Source organism: Ascaphus truei, chromosome 1, assembly GCF_040206685.1.
Source record: "Ascaphus truei isolate aAscTru1 chromosome 1, aAscTru1.hap1, whole genome shotgun sequence".
Lineage (NCBI taxonomy): Eukaryota > Metazoa > Chordata > Amphibia > Anura > Ascaphidae > Ascaphus > Ascaphus truei.
In genome coordinates, this window is record NC_134483.1 from 81,125,491 (window position 1) to 81,151,478 (window position 25,988).

The following is a 25,988-nucleotide window of genomic DNA, read 5'->3' on the forward strand; positions in this document are numbered from 1 at the left end:
GAATTTCTCTCTACCTGCAACCCTTAAAAACAGTATAAGAACGAGCGGGTTGGTAGATGCATGGCGACTGATGAACCCCACAACTAAGGGATACTCATTTTATTCGGCCCCACACAAACAATACACACGCATAGATTACATTTTTATATCAAGAGAGCTGGCTGGTCAAATAGTAAAGGCAGAGATAGATAATATTACATGGTCGGACCATGCCCCAGTGATGCTAACGTTAAAAGGCTTACATCAGAGGCCAGCAGGAGCAAGATGGCGGATGAATGATCTTCTGCTTAGGATACCCAAGTCTAAAAATGCTATAAGAGCTGCTATGCAAGACTATTTCACATTAAATGACAACGGACAAGTAGGAGATAGCACCCTATGGGCCGCACACAAAGCCACTCTTAGAAGGAGTATAATTGGCATCGCTTCACATAGGAAAAGAGAGAAGAACAAGAGGATAAACATCCTAAATGATAGCATCAGGGCGAACGAGGAGAGTTATCAGAGAGACCCATCAGACAGAATCAGGACAGAAATAAAGATAGAATAGAACTTAAGAATATATTGATAGAAGACACTGAGAAGGCAATGCGTGGACAAACCAGATTTATTATGAGAAGGGAAACAAAGCGGACATATACTCAGCTGCCAAACTTCGCAACAAGACAGCCAGCCTTAATATATATAGTATTAAGACGAACCAGGATAAGCCGACATACAACCCTGCTGAAATTAACGCTGAATTTGTGACATACTATAACAACCTATATAACTTGGCTAAAGGTGGCCCAAGTAGCACAGACTCAGCAACAAAATTAGACGATTATATAAAAAGCAACTAGACTACCTAAATTAGATGAGTCACAGGCGAGCCATTTAGGAGACCCAAAAACCGTCGAGGTGTCTACCGCAATAAGATCACTTAAAAATGCCAAGGCCCCGGACGGGTTCTCTAACTTTTATTATAAAAAGTTAGAGAACACACTGAAACCCTACTTGGTCAGATGGTTCAATAAAATCCTCAATGGTGAAGCCCTATCAAGGGATTTACTAGAAGCCTCAATTATAGTTATCCCAAAAGAAGGAAAAGACCCCACACTATGTCCCAGCTACAGACCTATTTCATTGATAAACACAGACATAAAACTGTTCGCAAAAATACTAGCGACTAGACTAAATAAGGTCCTAAATTTGTTGGTCCACCCAGACCAAGTGGTGTTCACTCCAGAGAGGCAAGCCTCAGATAATATCCGCAGGATTATTTGCATTATTCACAACAGCAACACGAACCAACGCCCCACACTGGTACTAGGACTCGATGCTGAAAAAGCATTCGATAGGGTGGCTTGGCCTTTTATGTTCCGAGTGCTCAGAGAGGTGGGTCTACATGAAAATTTCATTAACGGTATAACAGCGTTATACTCCAGCCCAACAGCCACAGTCTGCACCTCGGGCCACACTTCAAAACCCTTTAAGATCTCCAATGGTACTAGACAGGGATGTCCGTTGTCCTCCCTTCTGTTTGCTATTTGCATAGAAGTATTGGCCTCAAGAATAAGATCAAACCCAGAGATACAAGGTGTCTCTATAGGTGACAAAATTTCCAAGCTATTCCTATTCGCGGACGACATTTTACTTTCCCTGACCAATCCGGAGTCATCCCTAAGAACACTGTTTGACACTAGACAAATTTGGTAAATTATCAAATTTTAAAGTCAATCATACTAAATCAGAGGCTTTAAGCTTCTTTATTCCCAAAGAAACAGAACGCCCTGAAAAAATTATTTCCCATAAAGTGGAAGTCAGATAAGATACCTAGGAGTGTTTATTACACAAACGTACGAGGAGATTTATGGCGCAAACTATCCAAATTTCATCAACATTTTGAAGAAAGACCTACTGAATTGGTCGGGACAGCAGATTTCCTGGTCAGGCAGGGTTACATCGGTCAAAATGAACCAAGAATACCAAGAATATTGTACCTTTTTCAAGTACTACAAGTAACAGTCCCAGAATATGTGATTAAGGATCTAGAGAGGGAGATAGCCAAATTTATCTGGAATGGCAGGAAACCCAGAATTAAGAAAAATTAATGGTGCTCCCTCTGACCCGGGGAGGCCTGGGACAGCCAGACCTAGCTAAGTATTATGAAGCGGCCAGGTTGAGCTCGCTAATCTACTGGTCTGCGGCTCCAGGTACAAAATCATGGGTGGATATAGAGAGATCGGAAGCCCGGCTATTAGATATGGCAGCCCTTTTATGGGTAAAGAGGGAAAGTAGGACAACGAACTACAAAGACCATCCAGTTCTTGCACACTCTATAAATATCTGGGACAAAAATTGCAAATACAAGCAGATTTCATCTATCCCCTCGCCCCTGACACCGGTTAGGTCTAACCCGGAGTTTACCCCAGCACAACAATCAAAGGTCTTTAAAAGATGGGATGAAATAGGGATATCCTCCATTGGAGATATGCAAAGGGGAGGCAGGATAAAGTCGTTCCCTGAACTAAAAGAAGAATATGGTATCCCAGATATACAACTATTCCAGTATATGCAGCCTAGACACTATGTATCGTCGCTACGAACAAGAGAAACTTGGATTAGAACCCTCATCACCTTTGAGAGTCTATATCAGCGGGGTAAATATCACAAAGGAACGATTGCTCAATTTTACCAGGTCCTAATAAGTCAGTACAGAGGGCAAACAAGTAACAATATCTCAGACTGGGAGGAAATTTATGAAAGAATAGCTAGAGAGTCTCCCGATGCTCAGCGGTCAGGGAAACAAACCTGAAAATTCTTCACATGTGGTATTATACACCTGCGCGCCTTCATTCTTTTTTCCCCATTAACCTCCTCTGTGCTGGCGAAACTGTGGGCAATTGGGCACGTTCAAGCATATCTGGTGGTCATGCCCCAAGATTATTCTCTTTTGTGGGGAGGATCAGAAGACTAATAAAAGGGGTGTTGGGGTTTGATTCGACCTGGGATATGGAAACTGTGCTCCTATTAAAACCTATAGAGGGCCTCGATAGGAAAATAGACCTTTTGACGATACAAATCCCGTCGGCAGCTAAAGCAATGATAGCAAAACACTGGAAACAGAATGATTCCCCACCTATCACAACAGTAATACACAAAATAAATCATGTCATGACTATGGAGAGGCTCACTAGTTTAATCCACGACAGATTCAACAGTTTTCTGACAACTTGGGACCCGTGGGCGACCTATGTATGGCAAAACCCAAACCCGACTTAGACTGCGTGTCTTGAGATGACTATTATCTATACTAACTAAACTGTCTAAATTGTATGTTTACCTGTGATAAACGAAGTGTGCGTTTATATAAGTGACTGTCTGCTCCCTGCGTGGAGACCGCTTTGGATGTTTCCCTATGCCCTCCCCACCTACCCCCTTTTTTATTTTCTATATCCCCCCTTCCCTCTCCCTTCCTTTGAAAATAATAAAACACAAGTTGGGGGGGGGGGGGGGAAGCCTATATGAGTTTAACTCATACATTGTTAGTATCTTATCCCCATTGCATGTACATACATACACACACATATATAATATATTTATATTGTTTAAAATCATGATATTCTTAATCTCTAGCACCTGAGGATACCATAGTAACCTTTGGGCTTTAAACTTTAACGTCCCAGACACTTAATATTTACAAAAAAAAAAACAGTGTTGGAAAGGGCACAAATAGATCTCCTACAGCAAGTATAAGATATGCATAAAAAAAATAAATGTCAATCAGCATGGACTGTTTCTATAAACCAAGTATTGTGCTTTGAACAGCGGCAAGAACTGAACGGTCCTGGGTCAGCACATCACTCACTCCATGTGTCCAACCTGTAATTATCAGTTTATGGACTTCCTCTCCATAAATAGATTTAGTCCTTTTTATAGCTATTATTGCTAGTTGCTGGATTGCCGTCACAATCTCCAGTGACAGTGAAAAAACAACATTTTAATCCACACAGATCACCGTTTCGGTCAAATACACAGACCTTTGTCAAGACAAAAAGAAATTCAAATTAAAATGTCATTTTTTTCCCCCCCCCCGTATGAAGACCTCTGGAGTGCCATATCATTGATTTAGGAGGAGATGTCCCTTTATTATAGGTCTCCCCAGTGGGGGATTATCTCTGTGCACCCGAGGCAGTTACAGAAATCCACTGAGTGCACCTAATTTCCTTTCTTCTGTAATGAAAATAAATTCATTTAAAGATTGCGATCGGAAGAGGAGGAGGATCTATCTTCTCTTCCTTTCCTGCCATCAGCATCAGATCCCGGTCATGCGATTACTAATCTAGTAAAAATCACATGACCAAGGAAACCGGAATAGGGTGGCAGAAATATTCCGGCACCCAAAGTGTTAAGCTAATGTATAGTACGGCAGAAATTAGAGGCTTCATACTCCAGAGTATATAAAACATTTGGTTAGTATGATACAGGCTACAACAGAAATTACATGAAAAAAAAAAAAAAAAAGACGCATGTGAAAACTGAAATAAATAACAAGTATTACATCATATGGAAGACTTTATCATTATGCACAAGACAGAAGAACGAAGGGCAAAAAAAAGGGCATAATAGAAATATGAACCAAAATAATGAACGATATATATCGAAGTGTTGCAACTGGAACACTGCTCAAAAAAAAAAACAGTGCATGTACCACCAGCTCCAATTTACATCAATGTGTCAAGTTGCTTGGCTACAATTTACCTTTGGGACTTCAGTGAGCGTTCTGGGGACTGGGTAGAACAGGAGTTGGGGATGGAGCTGGTCAGTGCCATATTATAAAGAGATGGATCATTAGCTGTGCCTGAGAGTTGTCCAGTTTTACCTTCTTTTTGTGTCAAATAAAACCGGCAGGCCCACTGTGGCACTAAACTTTGCTCATAAGAGATCTGTGGCAAATGTAAGAAGCAAGATTCATATATCTGCCGCTGGAACAAATGGACGCCGATCAAAATTTGTATTACATTGGTGGGAGCTACTTGCTCCTCTCAATACATATCACAATTCATAGTACGGCAAGTACAATGATTTTATGCAATGCTATAGATTGCAGAGATTGATTATTTAGACCAGTGGTTTCTAACCTTTTTTTGGTGAAGGAAATCTATGCTAAATTCTGAGGAACCCCAAACTTCTTTAATAGCATGTCTGAGATTAGAGGCCTTGTAAATTCTTCTGTATTTGGTACAATTCTCAAATGACCTGAAAATTGCAGGAAACCCTTAAGGGACGCCCGGGGAACACAGGGGTTCCTAGGAACCCCTGTTGAAAAACACTGATTTCCAGGGGAGCGCAAACTTTTACTGCTGCGCCCCCTGTCTGGCCTGCTGCGTCAAATGACGCTCCGGGGTCACGTCACCAACGGTGTCATTTCAGCCCTGTGATGTCACATTGCCATGGAGACGTGTCACAGCGTCAGAATCCTGGTCAGTTTTATTGTTGCAGAGGCCTCACGCAATCCCCCAGCATTTAATTTAAATGCCATGGGGAAGAGCGCAGGACCTCTGCAACCGCCCGCGCCCCCCCATAGAAATCTCCTGCCCCCACCCCTGGGGGGCACGCACCCCTGATTTAGACAATACATGATATAGCAGAGATGAGATTACGGTTTAACATAATGCAAAATAAGCAAAATAAAAAGTTTGGCATTGAAAAACATATGTAAATACAGCACCGTACAAAGCAGATAGTATGGGTCAATAAAATGCATACTATAAAAAAAATGTAAGGGCTAAGATAATTCATTTTAGCAGAAATTAAGGTTTCATGTAATAGTATATCAGATGTTATGAAATAATGCAGTGCTTCACATACCTATATTCAGGACACTGGACCAGACCTGGATTTTTGAACGATCTACCATTTAAATGTGTTTAAGATATAACCCATGTATATGTAAATGAAGTGAATTCACTTGTTTGCAAATACCTGTACATCTTTCCCAATACCTGGTTTGGCTAGTGGTCCTTAAAAAGAGAGGACTGACAACCAAAGTAAGATAAAGCAGAAATCAGTCTCTAGCAAATGATAGTGAGAACACTGTGTATCAAAGGATAAATCGCTCACTTGCACAATTTAGATATTTATTGATGCATCTTTTCATAAACAAAATTAAACACAGATGAATTTGGGCACTATCATTTGATGCCTGTTTACTCTTTTTATTTGCATCAGAAAGGTTTTTTTTATTGTGAATATGTTTGGGGGGAGGGGCGGGACAGAACAAAAAGGCGGGGAGGAGTACAGACAGTAAAATCTTGGGCAAAAAGTGGGAGAGGGAACGCAAACTTAGCTTGATTACAAAAACACCATTATGTTAACAGTTACTTCTATACATTTTTTTTAAAGAATATATCTTTATAACATGAACAGGCATGCCTATTTTAGGGCAAACGGCAATTACATAGTTACATAGTAGATGAGGTTGAAAAAAGACTTCCGTCCATCAAGTTCAACCTATGCTAAATTTAGACAACAGATACTTTATTCTATATCTATACTTATTGATCCAGAGGAAGGCAAACAAAAAACCCCATTAAGGGGAAAAATAAATTCCTTCCTGACTCCAAGAATTGGCAATCGGATTAACCCCTGGATCAACATCCTTCCCGTGTATACTTATTTGGTATATCCCTGTATACCTTTCCAATCTAAAAAGATGTCCAACCTTTTTTTGAACAAATCTATTGTATCTGCCATCACAGTCTCCATGGGTAATGAATTCCACATTTTAACTGCCCTTACTGTAAAGAACCCTTTCCTTTGTTGCTGGTGAAATTTCCTTTCCTCCAACCTTAAGGGATGGCCCCGAGTCCTTAGTACTGCCCGTGGGATGAATAGTTCATTTGAAAGCTCCTTGTATTGTCTCCGAATATATTTGTATATAGTTATCATATCCCCTCTTAGACGCCTCTTTTCTAATGTAAATAAATCTAATTTAGCTAGCCTCTCCTCATAATTTAGAATGTCCATCCCCTTTATTAATTTGGTGGCTCTTCTCTGCACTCTCTCTAGTTCCATAATGTCTTTTCTTAGGATTGGTGCCCAAAATTGTACTCCATATTCAAGGTGTGGTCTTACTAGTGCTTTGTAAAGGGGCATCATTATGTTTACTTCCCTTCCATCCACTGCCCGTTTGATGCAAGATAAGATCTTGTTTGCCTTTGCAGCTACTGCATGACATTGGGCACTATTGCTAAGCCTGCAGTCTACAAGCACTCCTAAATCCTTCTCCATCAAGGATTCCCCCAATATATCTCCATTTAATTTGTAAGTCGCCTTTTTATTCTTGCATCCCAAATGCATAACCTTACATTTATCTGTATTAAACCTCATTTGCCATTTACCTGCCCACGTTTCCAGTCTCTCCAAGTCCTTCTGAAGAGAAATTACACCCTGCTCTGATTCTATTACCTTACACAATTTAGTATCATCAACAAAGATGGAGACTTTGCTCTCGATCCCAACCTCAAGGTCATTAATAAACAAGTTAAAAAGCAGGGGTCCCAGTACCGATCCCTGAGGTACTCCACTCACAACGTTAGCCCAACCTGAAAAAGTTTCATTTATGACAACCCTCTGTTGTCTGTCCTTTAACCAGTTTTCAATCCAGGTGCATATATTATTTCTGAGTCCAATTTTCTTTATTTTATACACCAACCTTGTGTGGAACCTTATCAAAAGCCTTTGCAAAATCTAAGTAGACCACATCAACTGCTTTACCCTGGTCTAAATTCCTACTTACCTCCTCAAAGAAACAAATAAGGTTGGTTTGGCAAGATCTATCCTTCATAAATCCATGCTGACTATTACTAATAATTTTGTTTTCCATTAGGTATTCCTGAATATTATCTCGTATTAAACCTTCAAGTAGTTTCCCTACTATTGAAGTCAGGCTTACAGGTCTGTAATTTCCCGGTTGTGATCTAGCTCCCTTTTTAAATATAGGCACCACATCTGCTTTACGCCAATCTTGTGGTACTGAGCCTGTGGAAATGGAGTCCTTGAATATTAAATATAATGGTTTGGCTATTACTGAGCTTAACTCCTTGAGAACTCTTGGATGTATGCCATCGGGGCCAGGTAATTCTTAGAGTATACTTCAATTCTATAGTGACAAGGAAGATGTATCAAAGGTTGGATGCTCCCACTTTGTGACTCAAGGGTTCCATGTCACCTCGAATTGCTCCAAGAAGTCATCGAGTCATGTTGTGAGCTTGTCTAGGCTCAGTGTTCCAAACTCTGGCAATAATTGTGGCTACATTGGGATCTGCTCCTTCCATGCCTGCGCAATGGCACATCTGCCTGCCGAGAAGAGAAGGTTAGTTTTCTCTACCTACTGTTGGTCTTCCGGGGACCTCCAATGGAGGAGTGCTTCCCATAGTTAGGGTGTTAGAGATAAACCTAGGGTGTCATAATAAGTGTGAACACCTCCAACCAGAGCTCTTTGATCATCAGGCCCTTCCACCAAATGCGGGAAATGTGCCACTCTGATAGCTTGTCCCAGAAGCATAGGGGGAGGTTTGTTTATAGAATTTGTAAATGCTGCCCAGAGTCAGGTACCACCTATATAGGATTTTGTAGCTATTTTCCTTTATTAGTGTGTTTTGGGAAATCCTTGATATAGTGTCCCATATTTCGTCCCCTTCTTGTATTTCTAGCTGCTCTCCAATATCCTCTTCCCACAGTCCAATATGTGCTCACTATCTCATTTGTTAGATAGAAGTTCAAGATATAAAAGTGAGATTAGTTGCTTAGCAAAAGGTGTGGAGATGCAGATCCAACAAAGTACAGCTTTTGACAGGATTTGGCGCTCCGCATACCAGTGGGAGGGGAAGTGCCTTATCTGGCCATATCGAAGGAACTCTGAGGTTTGCTTAGTTTTTTAGAGGTCTATTATTGATCTGACTTTGGTATTTCACATTAAGTCCTGAGCCCTAGAGGGAAAAAAATAAAATAAAACACCAGGAGAACTGCTCCACACTAAGGCCTGTGGGGATGCCGGGGTTTCTACGGATGGTCCCTGTACGGATCCCTGTACGGATAGTCGAGAGACCTCTCTCTAAGTCTACTCTATCCCATATGTTCAGCGAGTGGGAGATAGTTGGCAGAATTCTCTCTGTATCTAATCTGGATTTTTGGTAAACCACATCAGGACTGAGCTACTTGAGGGTTCTACCAGGGCATTCTCTATTTCCACCCATCTAACCAGGTTTGGTTCGACATCAGTTGAACAGTTTGCGATGACAGATAGAATGTTTGTGGACACGGTACTGCTAAACAATCTTCGGCTCAGGGTCGGATCACCACCTTTCTATTCTACTCTGGGTTTCTTCCCATTCCAAACAGAAGAGAACATACTCTTTTGAAGAGCCACCACGTATTCTGCTCTAACAGGGATTGGGATATACCTTGAATAGGTATAACATTTTCGGTAGAAGTGTCATTTTAAGGGCATATATCCAACCTATCCATTAAATCGAATAGCATGACCAGGATCCCAGGTTTTTTTTGGGTTTTTTAAGAGATTGGTACATATAAAGGGAAATTCACTTGATATAAAGTAGAGTATGACTTGATTAATTTAATGCCAGATCGTTGATAGTCTGCTTCAGCCACTTGAAATTAACATTTGTAGACATCACCTCAATTGAAACATTGTGCAGGTTGATGTTTACTACTTCCGACATGTTTTTGTTTACCTTAAAACCGGAGATATTTTTTTTAACCCTCCTAGAGTTTTGCATAGTGCAGGGAGTGATGTGTGGGTTTTAGGGTGACCAGACGTCCCGGTTTAGCCACAACAGTCCCGTTTTTTGCGGTTTGTCCCGGTGTCCTGAAATTGTAGTAAATGTTCCTGTTTTTTTTTTTTAAATCGCTGCTCGGGAATTTGCCGATTGCGCATGCGCAAATGGCCAGTGCCAACCACGCATGTGCTAACGGCCCACACCGACCGTGCATGCTCAAGTGTCCCGTTTGTCTTGGGGAAATATATGGTCCCCCTAGTGGGTTTGTTAACGTTTTATGTCGCCTGCGAGCAGATTTAACTTGTATCCTAGATTTGGATTTTAATCCAAGATGTCTGGGTTGCTACGGACCGTTCTGGCCAAGGGCTCAATCGTGAGAGCAAATAACAATGAGGAGAGAGGACAGCCCTGTATGGTTTCACTTATGATAGTGTAAAAATACCCCCTGGAGGGTAGGTGTATACCCCGCACAACACTAAGGAGGGTAACGGTGGCAGTGCTGGTTTAGTGTGATAGAACCTCCACTATAAATAGTAGTAAAGGGGTGGTGCTAACTGGGAGTAGATAAGGATTGCAGAAAAGTAGAGAATCCCTATAATGTTGCACTGAGAGAACACCCCCAGTCAGGCTTAAAAAATAAACTTTATCAACACATTAGTTAAAATAAATATATAGTGGAGTAAACATGAACCAAACGATAAAATAATTTAAAATAAAACAGGAAGAGGTAGGTGTGCTAATCAGAACGCTAGTAATTTATAGTGGAACAATCAGCTATTAACTTAATTAGTGGGCACAGTTATACTATTGAATTAACTGTGATTACAGCGGATTCCCTGAATATACTATAGCGTCTGTGATGATAGAAAGATCCTAGAAATGCAGAAGCCCCTAATAATTGTAGGGCATATTGGTTATTGGTATACACTTGTATAAATAGGGGTTTCTTATTATTACTGGCAAACAGGAGTAACCTGTTAAGGTCAATACTAACTCTTGTATCCTGCTATAGAAAGCTGAATCCTTTGTCTAGTAGAAGTATAAAACCAGGCGTTGGAAAAGGCATACCTATACACTTGCTACTAGACAAACAGATAAAAAGAGTTTGAACCCCTTGATCTGTGTTGGATGAACTAGTATCAGCAGTGATAGTGTCCTGGTTAAGTGTATCTTAGGCTAGTTCAGTATTTAGACAAGAATGCTCATGTTTAATATCAAGGCTCTCTGGTATCCTGCTGAAATAATGCTGGATCCTATGTCTGAGAGGAGTGATGTGCCAGAGTATATTTGAAACAATCTCACAGAGTCACCAGAAGTATTGGTTCAACGCATTAGAACCTTTAGATCTGTATTGAGTGAGCTAATACCAGCGCTGTTTGTAGAATATCTCAGTGGAATATATCTCTTAGCTAGTCTATAGCTCATTTAAAAACTTAATGCTGGATGGTATTATTGGTATGAGACTTATGAACAAGTGTTAGCCAATATAAAACTGCATATAGCTCTAACTAGGATCAAAGTCAGAGCTTTGTGCTTCCCACGACTGAAGGCTCCGAAACGCTCTGACTGGACATTGCAACCGACAAGCCTGCAGCACCAGGGAGTGACACTGGACGTACCCTACGTACATTTTAGGCTTCGTCAGGGGCTTCACTTATGATAGGAAGCTTCTAATAAAAACCTCTGGGATCTATAGAGAAGTTTGATCCAGTTGGTGAAATTACCCCTTAATCCAAAAGTCCTTAGCATGGTGAAAAGGTATCTCCAATCCACTCTGTCAAACACCCTTCTCTAATGAGGAGCATTGCCAGGGAGGTAACCCTTTTAGTCAGGTGGATTAGATCTACAATCCTTTGGATACCTTTTTATTTTAAATCTTTGTTCTAGTTTAATATCCATATGTCCCTTAACAGTAACCTAAGTGGCTATCCTGATACACCCATTCAGAAGTTAATGTACATGAGCACAGCAATGGCATCCCTTACCATGCACATAAACATCCCTCGTGCACTTAGCACTCATTATACTAATAAGTGCACAACTTCCTTGATACTGTACAATGCACACCATCTATTGTATACAACTATATTAAGCACCTATACAATGCAGAGCATTACCTATCTTATACAACCATCCAAGTCCTTATTTTACATGCACTCCTACTGCATCTTAACCATTATACTAATAAGCACACATCCCAGCATCATTTTTTTATACAATTATATACTGCAATACACTACATCAAGCATCCCGTAAACAATGCACAGCATTACCTTATACAATATATAGTATGCCTACCTCATACTACAATAGACAGCACAGATTATATACCACACACACACGTATAAATAATCTCATACTACTTCACAAAGTATCAATTACATAATACAACATCCAGTATGCCTCACTATGCCACAGCATGGATAATATATCCTGTATGCAACCACGTCCTCCGCATAGCTACTGTAAGGGTAAGAAATGGAGGGGAGGGGGAGGGGGAGGAATTGTGAGTTCTTGACACAAATTTTTTTTTTTTTAAATGGAATAATTGTGACCGATGCTGTTACTTATTTTGCCTTGCAAGCCACAAGCGGAGCCCGGCCTGCGCATCCCTCCCTATTCACAGCATGGTTCATTCAATACCCAGCAGGAGCAGCATCCCTTACCATGCACACCTGCAGGAGCAGCATCCCTTACCATGCACACCTTCAGCAGCAAGAGCATCATCCCATACCATGCACACCTGCAAGAGCATCATCCCATACACACCTGCAGGAGCAGCATCCCTTACCATGCACACCTGCAAGAGCATCATCCCATACACACCTGCAGGAGCAGCATCCCTTACCATGCACACCTGCAGAGGACGTAGTGTATACGGAGCAGTCTGTATCCTAGATGCTGTGCTATGATCCTCCCTGAGTCACCACAGAGCAGACCCTCCCACTGCCGACTTATTCCTCACAGCTATTTACACGTGTAGTAAAGCAAGTGTATCCCTTTACATTTTCTGAAGCCCCTCCCCCCTGCCTGTATCCATAGGTTGCATTGTCGGTTATATATCTTTACTGTTTGGCTACACATGTATTTATTGTAACGGAAAGATGGAGTATCAACTGCAGGAGACACGCCCCTCCTCTCCACCCAGACACGCCCCTCCTCTCCTCCCCGAGACTTCCATGAGCTGCAGGAAACACGCCTCTCCTCTCCACCCAGACACGCCCCTCCTCTCCTCCCCGAGACTTCCTTCAGCTGCAGGAGACACGCCCCTCCTCCCCGAGACTTCCAGCAGCTGCAGTGCTGCTACGTACGTGCGGCGCGAGACGCGCGTGTCTCTATCGAGAGTGGAGGGGTTCGCGCCAGGAGCACGCGCAGCATCACAGCAGGCAAATGAGGGTAGTCTCGCGGTCACCACGCTAGCTCCAGACGAAGGGGGGTTATGAAAATCCATCGGCGGCCATCTTAACTGAGGGCAAGAAGAGCGTTCATCGCAAAGAGTTCATACAATTAAACAATAAAACAAGATGACCTCTAGATATAGATTTCCCTCGCTCATTACATCCTTAACACTTTGAATTATATATATATATTTTTTTTATATGGGTACACGTATTTTTTAATTCTATACACATTGGGAAGGGGGGGGGGATAGGCATCCTCCATGACATGAATGACATCCGTCTTTCTGCTATCCTTTGCCCATATCAAGCATGTCTGATCTGGAGTTCCTTGTTCCTGGTCACGTGGTTGTTACCACCTGCTTTAGCCAGTGACTGGGACATCTCCCCTGGGCTCTGGCCATGTTCACTCTGCGCTTCTCTGTTCAAACCTTCAGCAGGTACATTTAATGCATGATCTCTTTATAGAAGTCTGACACCTGATATGTAATACATTTTATTTAATGCTTAAACCTGTGTAATTCCTGTGTGCACAGATGTGAAGGCCCTGGGGCTGCCTGGCCGTACATCACTTAGTAGTACTGCCGAAACGTCGTTTTTTTGAGGCATTAAACTCACTGCATGATTAAGACCGTGTGCCTGCTTCTTCTCTACCTACTACTAACCTTCTCTGGGACATCAGGATCTCCCTGGATTCAGCGCCCCGGCAGCTAAGTACCCCCCCTCTTGACCAGTGTGACGGAGTGCGTGCACTACCTACTATCACTGTACATCACTTAGGCTAGGTCCATAATTTCTTTGCCTGTGCGGAGGCGTGCGCGGCCGACACGTCACCCGCTTGAAGCGGGTGCGTTTTTCGGCCATGATACGCTCTGCCCCACGAAAGTGATGAGTTCGTGCACTGGTGCGTTGAGGTATCTGCTGGGTGTGTCCACACCCGGGCACGCAGATGAAGATGGGATCCACGGATCCGAAGTGCTGACCCGCGAAGCCTCCGCCTCTACGTTGGGTGAATCCCGTCTGGATTGTCCCACCATGGAGAGTCTCTGTAGTAGATGGGTGATCTGGTCCCAGATCATCTAAGGCCAGCGCAGCCGCGTCCTAGCTTTGTCTCTCTGGCTCTGAACCGCAGGCCGCAGTCACCCTGCGGCGTCTCTCTGGTTTCTGGCACTAATATTGCTAAGCGGGGCAGTGTCCCTGTCTAAGGGCCAGTCCCTATAGCAACCACAAGCTATGTGGGAGTCTGGGCCTATCAGGGGGTATCTGGCCTAGTGCAGGTGCCACAGACACCTGCACACACAACCTACCCCTTCCTTGTCCCAGCTCTGACTGCTAACGTGATGTAAGCGTGCGAAAAGTATCTTCTCTGCTGCAGGGGAAAGCTGCAGACCTATTGGCTGTGTGGTGACACCTGGTTTGCTGCCCCTATGCCTGATGGGGCTTGTAGTCCTCGCGGAGCCCTTCTACCTAATGGCTGCCGCTCGCGTAGTCCTACTGCGCATGCGCGAGTCTTGCGCATGCGCAATCAATTTCAATATGGCGGTGCCCTGCTACGGGAGCCGCCGGCGATTCGGTCGCCCTGCCTATACCCCAACAGCCTACCTAAGCTCCCGCATGCACCGGCACTAGTCAGGCACCCGTGCACCACCCGCTGGCATCTGAGGAGGTAAGGGGATCCAGGGGGGAAACTAGCAACACTTACATGTGTGTTTTTTTTATTAAAATAAATCAGTTCTGCACTATGAAAAAATAATTGTAGCATTTAAAAAAAAAAAAAAAATCTAGTAACTGCCCAGTATCATTCTAGGAACTACATTGCCCAAAATGCTGTGCAAGAACTGAATTAAATAACCCTGAGCAAGCAGTAGATTACAGGAGAACAGATCGATCTGCAGCTTAGCTAATCACTTGTCAGTGTGCAGATTGTATTGATGCACATATTGAATGGGAAATATATATATTTAAAAAAAAAAAAGCAGTTTGAACTGCAGCTTTTAAAAAATGGAACCACGTGTTATGTAAAGAGTCATATTGTAACCACTTTACTCCCCTGGTTCTAGTTGACTGAATTATTCTGTAACAGACCCAGAGTAAATGTGTACCTGTGTGGAACACAATAAAATGGGTCTCTGTGTGATTATACTTCACCAGATGTCTAGGGGGCTATGTACAGTATCAACACTATACAATTGATGTGACTGTGACCAAATTGGTACCAGCACTCTGCCGCCAAGATAAGTCACCTCCTGTTGTCTCGCCGCCGGTCGCCATCTGCCATCTTTAAATGTCCTCGGAGGATCTCCCTAGCCGCTGGTATGTGTGAGCAGGCCTGTGCGTGCGCCCAGCCAGGAAACATGTTTTTAATGTCCCACAAGGCGGATGGGGAGATCTTCCAAGGACATTTAAAGATGCGGCGATAGGTGGTGAGTTGTCCTGGTGGCGATTTGATCTCGGCCAAATGTCTCATTGTGGCCCAGACACACCAGGCAACTAATGGGTTAACAAATTACAACCAGTGCTTTCTTTGAGGAAAAAAAACGCACAGCCATTGTTTACTTACAAGACAAAGTAGAACAAATGTCTCAAGTACAAAGGAACAATTCACGGTACTAAGCAGTCAGTGAAAAGCTGACATACAAAATCATTTACAAGTCGAATATTGTTGATTCCCCCTTTTAAAGACTTTTAACAGGGGTTCCTAGGTTGCACAGGCATCCCTAAAGGGTTCCTTGCAATTTTCAGGTAATTTGAAAATTGTACCAAATACAGAGTACAACAAATCAAAAATATCACTTGTGAACACAATCACATGTCTCAGGTAAGTCTGCAGCCATGCTATTCCCCATTATCTCTTAGCATACAGGGGTTCCATTGCAGCAAGGAATTATGTGAAATGACATGCAAATCAGCGCAGTGTCACCTTTTTGCTTATCCATTTTAATATGGACCCCTATTAGATTATACCTGATGTATTACAGGCAATTCACCACCACAGGTCGGGCATGACCATGTGATGCAAAGAATCGCAGACACGCTATTAGAGAGGGTTTGGGGTTCCTTACAATGCATCTGATCTCAGAGGCGCTATTGGAGAGGGTTTGGGGTTCCTTACAATGCATCTGATCTCAGACTCGCTATTAGAGAGGGTTTGGGGTTCCTTACAATGCATCTGATCTCAGAAACAAAAGGCTTGGAGTTCTGCAGAATTGTCACAATTGAATTATAGGGTTGCTTAAACACTAGATAGGTTATAAAGCACAGGTGTAGCAAATGCATTGGGTCTCCTTGCTGCGATTGTATGTCATTGCCTTGTACTGTATATTGTTTTTGTAATTACAGGCTTCGGAGTACCAAAGTTCTATTAAAAATGACGCTAGGATCAGAATTCCCCTCAAGCGTGAGGCTGATTTCATCAAACACAACCACTAGTAGAAACCTTCTGAGGTGGGACCTGTTACCAGAGCAGATTCAAACAAGGACAGAAGAACTGATCACGAAAACGAAACACGTGTATGACACAGTTGGAGCTCTTGACATTGAGAAAGTCACGTATGAGAACACTATAAAGACTTTAGCTGACCTGGAGCTGGAGTATTCAGGTAAAGAACTGCAGTGCAGGTAGATATGTGCAATGCTTGCAGTCTCTGCATGTAACGGTTATCCATCTTGGGATGTGTTGATGCACAAGAGAAATGCCCCTTTAAACTTTGCAGATTTTTGGACTGATATAAAGGATTGTATTTCTTCGGGGCCTCTTAATGGGGCGGAAGTGTTTGTCAATCCAGTGTTTTCTTTACCCTTTTCCCTCCCTGTCCTTATCAGAGAATCAATCAAGTTGTGGGGAGGGAAGATTTGCTAATCACTTAGCGACATCAGACAAAAGGGAGCAGCAATAGGAAATTAATCTCATCCCAAGTCTAACTTTTACACAAATAAAAGACTATAATGTCAGGTAAAACAATTTGTGTTATGGATTAATAAACACCTCTAATCATCTTTTTGTGTCCAGTGATGATATGATTACTTAGGTTTTCATTAGTTTTTTTCTAAATTGGCTTTTTATGAAGCACCGAAACTACCTTGTAGGGTATTAACCGTATGTATGTTTGTATGAAAATGAGCACTCACAGACATGTAGGGATAAGTAATGCCTGGGTGCACAGTATAAGGCAGCGCTGCGCAATCTTTCCTGCTCGCGTTCCCCCCTCCTGCTTCCCTTCCTGCTCGCGCCCCCCCTCCCTTACCTCCTCTCCGGCTCCCGGCGTCAAATGACATTGCGGGGTCGCAACGTGACGTCACATGACCCGGCGGCGTCAATTTAGGTTGTGCTGCTATGGCGATGCGTCGCCGAAGAAAAGGTAAGTTAGTTGCAGAGGCCTCACGCGATCCCCCGGCATTCATTTAAATGCCTTGGGGGAAGAGCGCGGGACCCCTGCAACCGCCCGCGCCCCACCCCCTCCACCCCGAATAATTTTGCCCCCACCCAGTTGGCGCACCGCTGGTATAAGGCACAGAGAAGATGAGCAGCACTCAGGGGACATGCAAAAAAAAAAAAGATTTAATGAAGGATCCTTAATTAAATCTGTATTGTTCTGCAAGTCATGTGAGTGCTGGTCATCTTGTTCTCTCTCTCTCTCCTCTCTCTCTCTCATATACTAGTGACAGTGCTGTGTGTATATATATATATATACACGTTTTCAAGTCACTACCTCATACAGCCCAATTGTTTTGGTGGCTGTGGTAGAGTGACTTGCATTTGTATACATATCTCCGAGTTTTTTGTACTTGGAGAATAAGACCCAAACATTATTAGTTGTAACCTATCTATCTTTCTGCTTCTAATCTCTCTAGCCCATTCTAAGGCTGCGCTTATAGTGACGGTGACGGTGCGTCAACACATGCATTGCCGCTGTCACGTGCTCTTATACTAAGCGAGACGCAACGGCTTGGTCGCAATCGCTGGAAGTCATCTCAATTTGATTTTTCCAGCGACTGAAGTCTGACGTCGCCGGCACTATAAGCGTAGACTAAGACACCAGTAGCACCTCTCTCGTGTGGGAAAGGGCTTCCCTCCTGCTTATTAGGCTGCGCTTATAGTGCCGGCGACGTTGCACCAAAACAAATGCATTGAATCCGTCGCATGCGCTTATAGTAGGCGCGACTGCGACGGAGCGATCTAAATCTCTGTAGTCAGTAGAATTTGATTTTTACAGCGACGGTCTCACTATGTGACAGGCTATACACCAATCAGATAGCTTCTGATGCAGGGAGAGGGGGTGTGTATATGTGCAAGGAGAGGGGGGATATGTGTGTGTGTGTGTGTGTGTGTGTGTGTGTGTGTGTGTGTGTGTGTGTGTGTGTGTGTGTGTGTGTGTGTGTGTGTGTGTGTGTAGAGGGGGGATGTGTGTGTGTGCAAGGAGAGGGGGGATGTGTGTGTGAGTGCAAGGAGAGGGGGATGTGTGTGTGAATGCAAGGAGAGGGAGTATGTGTGTGTGCGTGCAGGGAGAGGGGGGATGTGTGTGTGTGTGTGTGTGCGCGTGCGCAGGGAGAGGGGGGATGTGTGTGTGTGTGTGCAGGGAGAGGGGGGATGTGTGTGTGTGTATGTGCAGGGAGAGGGGGATGTGTGTTTGTGTGTTTGTGTGTGTGTGTGTGTGTGTGTATGTGCAAGGAGAGGGGGGATGTGTGTGTGAGTGCAGGGAGAGGGTGTGTGTGTGCGGGGAGAGGGGAGATGTGTGTGTGAGTGCAGGGAGAGGGGTTGTGTGTGCAGGGAGAGGGGGGATGTGTGTGTGCAGGAAGAGGGGGGATGTGTGTGTGCAGGAAGAGGGGGGATGTGTGTGTGCAGGAAGAGGGGGGATGTGTGTGTGCAGGAAGAGGGGGGATGTGTGTGCGCAGGGAGAGGGGATGTGTGTGTGCAGGGACAGGGTGTGTGTGTGTGTGTGTGTGTGTGCAGGGAGAGGGGATGTGTGTGTGTATGTGCAGGGAGAGTGGGGATATGTGTGTGTGTGTGATGTGTGTGTGTGATGTGCAGGGAGAAGGGGGTATGTGTATGTATGAGTGTGTGTGTTTGATCAGGCCCGCCAACAAGGGGGGGTCTGCCGGGGTTGGCGTCCCGGGCCCGTGAGTCAGGCCGGGTTTCCTGCGCAGCCGTGCCCATTTTATTTAAAAAGTTTTAAAAAAAAGGTGATTCCCGTGCATATGCGTAGAGCCGAGGTCCTGGCGCACATGCGTAGGGAAAGCAGGGTGTCCGGCCTGCTGCCTGTGGGCCTGCTCCCCCCCACCCCCCTGCGGGACAGAAGGGAAGCGCCGTGGCGAGCCCTCCCCAGGTAGAAGCCTAGCTTCTCCTGCCCCAGGTAGCAGCCGCGGAATTAGCCCGCCAGTCTCGCTCCTCCCCAGCCGCCTACCTCCCGCGCCCCCCGAGCCTACCTCCCGCCCTGGGCAGCAGCCGCGGGCATATCGGGGGCAGGAGGGGAAGTGTCTGGCGGGCAAGGAAGCAGCACCCACCCGGTCAAGGACAGTCGCCCACCCAGGCAGTCACTCACTCACCCAGTCACTCACTCACACACCCAGGCAGTCACTCACACACCCAGGCAGTCACTCACCCACCCAAGTCACCCAACTTATAATTGGCTGAGGTTAGTCAGCCTTTCTATAATAGGGCCGTCGCGCACGGCAGTGAGCGTGGAGCCGTCCGACAGGGGAGAAGATGGGGAAAAGAATGAATTTGCGCCGCTACTGGTGCTGTAATGTGTGCGTGTGTGCGTGTGTGCGCGTGTGTGCGTGTGTGCGTGTGTGCGTGTGTGCGTGTGTGCGTGCGCGCATGTGTCAAAATTAAATAAATAAAAATTATTTTTATTGTGCAACTTTTTTTTAATTTTAAAAATATTATTAACTCATACACACACACACATACACATACAGCACCTACGCTCACAGCATACACACAAAAAGCGTGCGTCACGCGCGTTCGCACCAGCGCGGGCCTGCACCTACTATAGGACAAGCCTTACAGTGAGGAGCATCAAATCAACATTGGAGGCAGCAGGATTCTCTGCAGATATTGTTTGATTTCCTTAAGTTTTTTTCCAAGGGAAATGATGTATGAAAGATTGGATGTGTTTCGAAATATAGAAATACTCATCAGTATTGAATGCATAATTGGCAAATATTTCACTGGGGTTTGATGTTTGCTTTCCTCTAGGGATCAATATAAAAATGATTATAAATATAGGATGAGTACTTTGCCCAATTACAATTTGTTTCAACCTAATCTGGTATGTTACAATGTTATCCTTATTTTAGGAGGGCAAGAAGGGTTAACTATGTTTTTTTACGAGGCTTTGCTGTTTATTTAAGTCTGCAAGATTTGGAGAATTGCCAATGCTAGAACATTATAAATATCAAATGTATGGAAACTATCTTCATAAGGTATCTGTGTCCCATGGACTTCTTGAAAAGCGCTCACTGTGAGTTGTATGACAACAGAAAGGACTATCCTACTGCAGGGTTGGTTAACTCAGTCCTCAAGAGCCACCAACAGGCCAGGTATAAAGGATATCCTTGCTTCAGCACAGGGGGCTCAGTCATTTTGATTGTTTTGTATCCTTAAAAGCTGACCTGCTGATGATCCTTGAGGACTGGAGTTGGCCATCTATGCCCTACTGGTTAATGAAGCCTCGGAGACAACGCATATTTTCCACTACCAGTCAATAAAAAGTCTTGTTGGGTCATCATAATGTGTATGGTTTGTTGCCGTTGCTACGCCCTCTAATGTAACATGATTGTACATTAAAGAAGAGACTTGTGGACAAATAGAACTATGAGCAACTATCATGTTGACCCAAGAAAAGTACACTTTTCCAGGACCAGCGCTGCGCCTCCCAGAATTGGGCAGTCTTTTCAATCTGTTATTCTCTTTTGAACAGTGGAAAGAAGTATGTTAGATTTCCCCCAGCACGTGTCGCCCCATAAAGCATTGCGATCAGCGAGTACCCAGGCTGACAAAAGGCTGTCCGATTTTGATGTGGAGATGAATATGAGAGAAGATGTATTTCAAAGAATCCTTCACTTTCATGTGAGTACATGCATTTGGTTACGATACTTCTATAAGAGACAGAATTTGTCAAATGTTCTACTCTGGTATTACGCTAATATTAAAGCAATTGCATGATTTCATTGTGTTTATTTTTTTTGATATTGAAAATATTAGGGTATTATATATTTGTACTATATCCAAAGGTCTTAATATTGAAAGCGAAATTACCTCTTAATTTATTTATAACCCCTGCTCCCTGAGATACTTGCCTCTAAAGAACTGCCGGTAGCAGCCCCGTCTAGTTACAGAAAATGTCAATTTAAAGGTTCCACGGGCCAATAAGAAGCCTCGGCATCATCCCTTGCGACTTCCAATTGGCCCATGTGACATGGAACCCGTAAACAGCAGTGAGATACCAATATCCCCTTCAGCTGTAAGTATCTCAGGGAGAAGGGGGTCCCCAGAGCTGAAATTAACGCGATTCAGCTATGGAGACCCGCTGCTTTCCACCTAGCGGGGGATATACTTTTTTCATTGTATTTTTTTTTTTTTTTTGTGTGTGTAAATTCTTTATTTATACTTCACATTTTTATAACATTTAACATATACAAAACAATACAACAAAACTTAAACCATGTCAGGGTTTTTACACTTTTCACTCTGCGGTTTACTGTCAGCCATACTCAGACTTATTGTATAAACTAATTTATACATTAGAGTACCGGATATACAGTAACACATTAACTGACAGCGTTGATACTAATAAAAACAAACATAAGACCAACAATCTGACAAACAAAAAAATATATTAAATAATTAGTCAAAGAAAAAAATAAAATAAACTAGAACAAGTCAATCCCATAAATAATGGACCGTGTTATTATTATTATTATTATTATTCTCACTGTGGCAAATGTGTCCAGATCCTCGCACGGTGTTCTATTAGCAGTAAACTCTGACGATGGCAGCCAAAGGCATTCAAATTTGAACCTAGTGTCAGTGGTTATCCTTGATAATTGTTCCATTTTCATGACCTCCCATACTCTCGACTCCCATGCCCCACAGTGGGTGCCTCCATCTTTTTCCAGTTGGCAGCGATGTCACATCTTGCTGCATTTAGCATATGTATTAATAAATATTTCCTAATTCTGTGCCCCTCGACCCCTTCTCTGTTTAGCAATAGAATACTTGGGTCGTTGGGGATTCTAATCTTGGTAATATTACAAATCTGCTTAAATATCATATCCCAAACCGCTCTATTATTTTGCACTCCCACCAGATATGAAGCATTATTCCCACCTCCTCAGAACCTCTCCAGCACTTATTGGAAGTTCATGGATTGCATTCTTTCAGCTTCTGAGGTGTGTTGTACCACCAGTACATTATCTTATATCCATATTCTAGAATGTTCGTTGATATAGAGGAAGAGCTGGCATTACTCCACATCTGTGTCCACTCGAGTGCAGAGTACTCGCTACCCAGTTATTTTTCCCATGCTAGTACAAACCCTGGTTTAGTTTCAATATTAATTTCTAGTAATGTTCTACAGATATACGATATATTGTGCCCGCCTGCACCCCGCAGTGCAAAACCAGCACTGTTTCAAAAGGATTCAGCACCCTTAAAAGAAAATATATTTTAAAAAAATCCGTTCATATAATGTAAAATTTGCATATATTGCCATCTCTCCCCTTCTTTAAATTCGAACTGGTCCTGAAAGTGTTTAAAACATCTGGTCTTACCCATATCCATCAAGTCTCCTAGCTTAACTACACCCGCTTGCTCCACTTTTTAAATATTCTGGAGTCGAGCCCTGGGGGGAAATCGGGGTTCCCACATATTGGGGTTAGCGAGGATGGGAACGTGGAGATTCTCTCATTAGAAATGTCGTCCTGTGCCAATAGTGGGGTGCTCGTAAAGACCTCTCGGGCGATCTGTCTTCCTAAGCCATGGAGCCTTATTTGTATCTATTTCTTTGCAATAATTATTTTCACTTTCCAGAGTTTATTTTTAGTACAGTGAAACTATTCAAAAAGGGCATTCACTGGTGTAGCGAGATAATACTTGTTGATGTTTGGTAGCCCAAGTCCACCTTGTGATTTATGTCTTTGCAATGTTTTAGTATTGGTCCTTGGCTTTTTAAATTCCCAAATAAATTTAGTAATTTTACTTTGAAGCGTAGTAATATATTACTTGGAAACTTTCACGGGGATAGCCTGGAACCAATACATACGCTTTGTCAATATATTCATTTTAACACAATTCTACCTATCCACGAGATAATATTCTTATTCCACCTTTTTAAATCGATTTCTATTGTTTTTGATAATGGAGTATAATTGGCCTGGAACAAATCTTCTACTTTTGGTGTTAATTTTGGACCTAAATATTTTATACTCTTATTCTTCGACTCGAAAGGGATGTTTTCTTTAACTTGGGCCGGCACTTATATTTAGAGCCTCTGTTTTTGTTAAGTTGATTTTAAAATTGGATGCTAGACTATATTTGCCCAGAACATTCATTATACTTGACAACGAAACAAGAGGATTTGTTATTATCAGAAGAACATCATCCGCATATAATGCGATCTTATATTCTTTCTCACCTATTTTAACTCCCACAATATCTGGATGATTCCTTATTAATTTGCTAATGGCTCCATTATTAGTGCAAAATCAACGGGGACAGCGGGCAAACCTGTCTCGTACCATTAAATATTTAAAATGAGTTCGAGACCTGCCCATTTACCTTGACCCTTGCTGACGGATTGCTATATAGTGCCTTTATATACTGCCTAAATATATCTCCCGTTCCTATATGTTCCAGCATTTTAAACATTAAATTCCATTGCACTCTATCGACTGCCTTTTCTGCATCTATAGATAATATCATAGCTGGAGTCTGTGTTTTATTAATCTGGTTCAGTGTATTTATAATTCGTCTAGTGTTATCCTTGGCTTCCCTTTTTGGTATAAATCCGGTTTGATCACTCTTCACCAGATCCGGCAAATATTAATTAAGTCTGTTCGCTAAAATTTTGGCAAGAATTGTGACATCTACATTTATAAGCGATATTGGACGATAGCTTGCACAGTTTAATTTATCCTTATCTGGCTTAGGGATAAGCGTTATATGGGCTTCTGACATATTGGGATAGGTTTCCTGAGTCTCTTAAAGTGTTAAACATGCCCTGAATATATACTAGAAGAGAGTTAGCAAAGGTTTTATAGTATGTATATGGTAGTCCTTCAGGAGAATTTGGAATTACCCAGTATACCGAGGCTGCTAACAGGTAGTGCACACACTTTATGGCAACTTGATTGAAGAGAGACCAGCAATGATTAATGAAACAATAAGCCTCCGGTATTGAAAACAGGGAGTTGGGTAATAGTAAGCCGGATAGAGGTACAGGGGGACACCTCCCTAAGGGGCGCACCCAAGTAAATCACAGCCCGGCACTAACCGCCTCAATAATCTCCCTGAAATACCGCGTGGAGGTTAGGAGTACTCACGAAAAAGCCGTCCCTGTTGGTGCAGGGAATTCTGCAGCGGCTTCCTCCTCTGGTGTAGTTGGCGTCAGCGTGCTCCTCCGGAAATGATGACACAGGAAGAAGGGGGTAGGATGGTCCGTGGTTCACAGCAACTTCAGCAGCCAACGCATGGATGTCTAAAAAAACTTTATTGATCGCTAGCAGCAAACATCAGGCAACCACTCTAACATGTTTCGTCCAGGCTATGGACTTTTTCAAAGAGTGCTGATAGTGTATGGCAGCCAAATAGATATAGGGAGTGGTGAGTGTATGCCACCAATAGAAACAGGGAACGTATTTAAACCTCACCTGTGGTAGATTAATCATTAAAGTGGATAACTATCTCCACAACAATCCCCATAGCAATGGCTGCACAACAAGGTATTTACAACATACACATGAAAAATCTTAAAAACAAAACAGAACATATAATGGATAAATTTAAAAACACAACTACTGATGTTTTAAGTTACCAGCATCATTATTATTATATAAAGCTGTATCAATTAATGGAAGTATACAGATGTATAACAAAGGATTTCATATATCTAGTACTTATAAAATCTTTTCAGTACTTATAAAGCATTTTCAGTATCAAGATTCACCTTAAAGGGATATAAACATTTTATCAATTTATTCACATAATTCATATCCATGAATACAGTGGCAACCGCATGACAGACAGTAACTTAATATGTCACCTCCCAGATCACAATGTAATTGGGTGAACACTGTGAACCCACCCCAAAACTTAGCCATTACCCCATCAGGAAGTGTTTCAGTTCCCACTCCTGATTGATGCCGGCCGGATGGAGTGTGTTCAGAGTGTACACCCAATACATTTCCTGTTTATTTAATACCCCCTCTCTATGGCCTCCTCTAGCGTTACAAGGGATATGTTCAATTGCCATATAGGAAAAGTTGGCTATTCCCCCTTTAGGGCATCTGGAGAAGTGTCTGGGAACTGGATGAGATACATCATTCTTTTTAATAAGCCTGACATGCTCGGCAATGCGGGTCTTGACTGGCTGAATGGTTCGTCCCACATACAATTTTTTGCAACCACATCTCAAAAGATAAATGGTGTAGGATGTATTACAATTCAAAAATTCTTTAATAAAATATTTTTTTCCTTTGATGTCAGTTTGGACAAATTTTGTACTATGAACATATTTACACATGGAACAATTTCCACATGCATAAAAACCTTTAGGAATACTACCAATTCTTTTAAGATCAGTTT

The 25,988-nt window shown here is 42.8% G+C and overlaps 2 protein-coding genes across 7 annotated transcripts in view; one reads left to right on the forward strand and one right to left on the reverse strand.

Annotated features, from left to right (window-relative positions):
• The window catches only part of SGTB (small glutamine rich tetratricopeptide repeat co-chaperone beta), a 65,278-nt gene extending 52,340 nt beyond the window's left edge, over nucleotides 1-12,938 (reverse strand). The window contains exon 1 of the mRNA XM_075590283.1: nucleotides 12,634-12,938. The gene's annotated coding sequence lies outside the window, so the exon portion shown is untranslated. The remainder of the gene's footprint in view (nucleotides 1-12,633) is intronic.
• An 80-nt stretch (nucleotides 12,939-13,018) lies between these two features.
• The window catches only part of NLN (neurolysin), a 61,241-nt gene continuing 48,271 nt past the window's right edge, over nucleotides 13,019-25,988 (forward strand). The window contains exons 1-4 of one of the 6 annotated variants that reach the window (XR_012799863.1): nucleotides 13,019-13,623; nucleotides 13,720-14,849; nucleotides 16,523-16,782; nucleotides 21,106-21,254. Coding sequence is in view for 5 of the 6 variants with exons in the window: in XM_075590225.1 (XP_075446340.1) it covers nucleotides 14,611-14,849; nucleotides 16,523-16,782; nucleotides 21,106-21,254 (648 nt within the window). In the remaining variant the exon portion in view is untranslated. The other 5 variants (XM_075590225.1, XM_075590254.1, XM_075590262.1 and 2 more) reach the window with 5 other exon arrangements.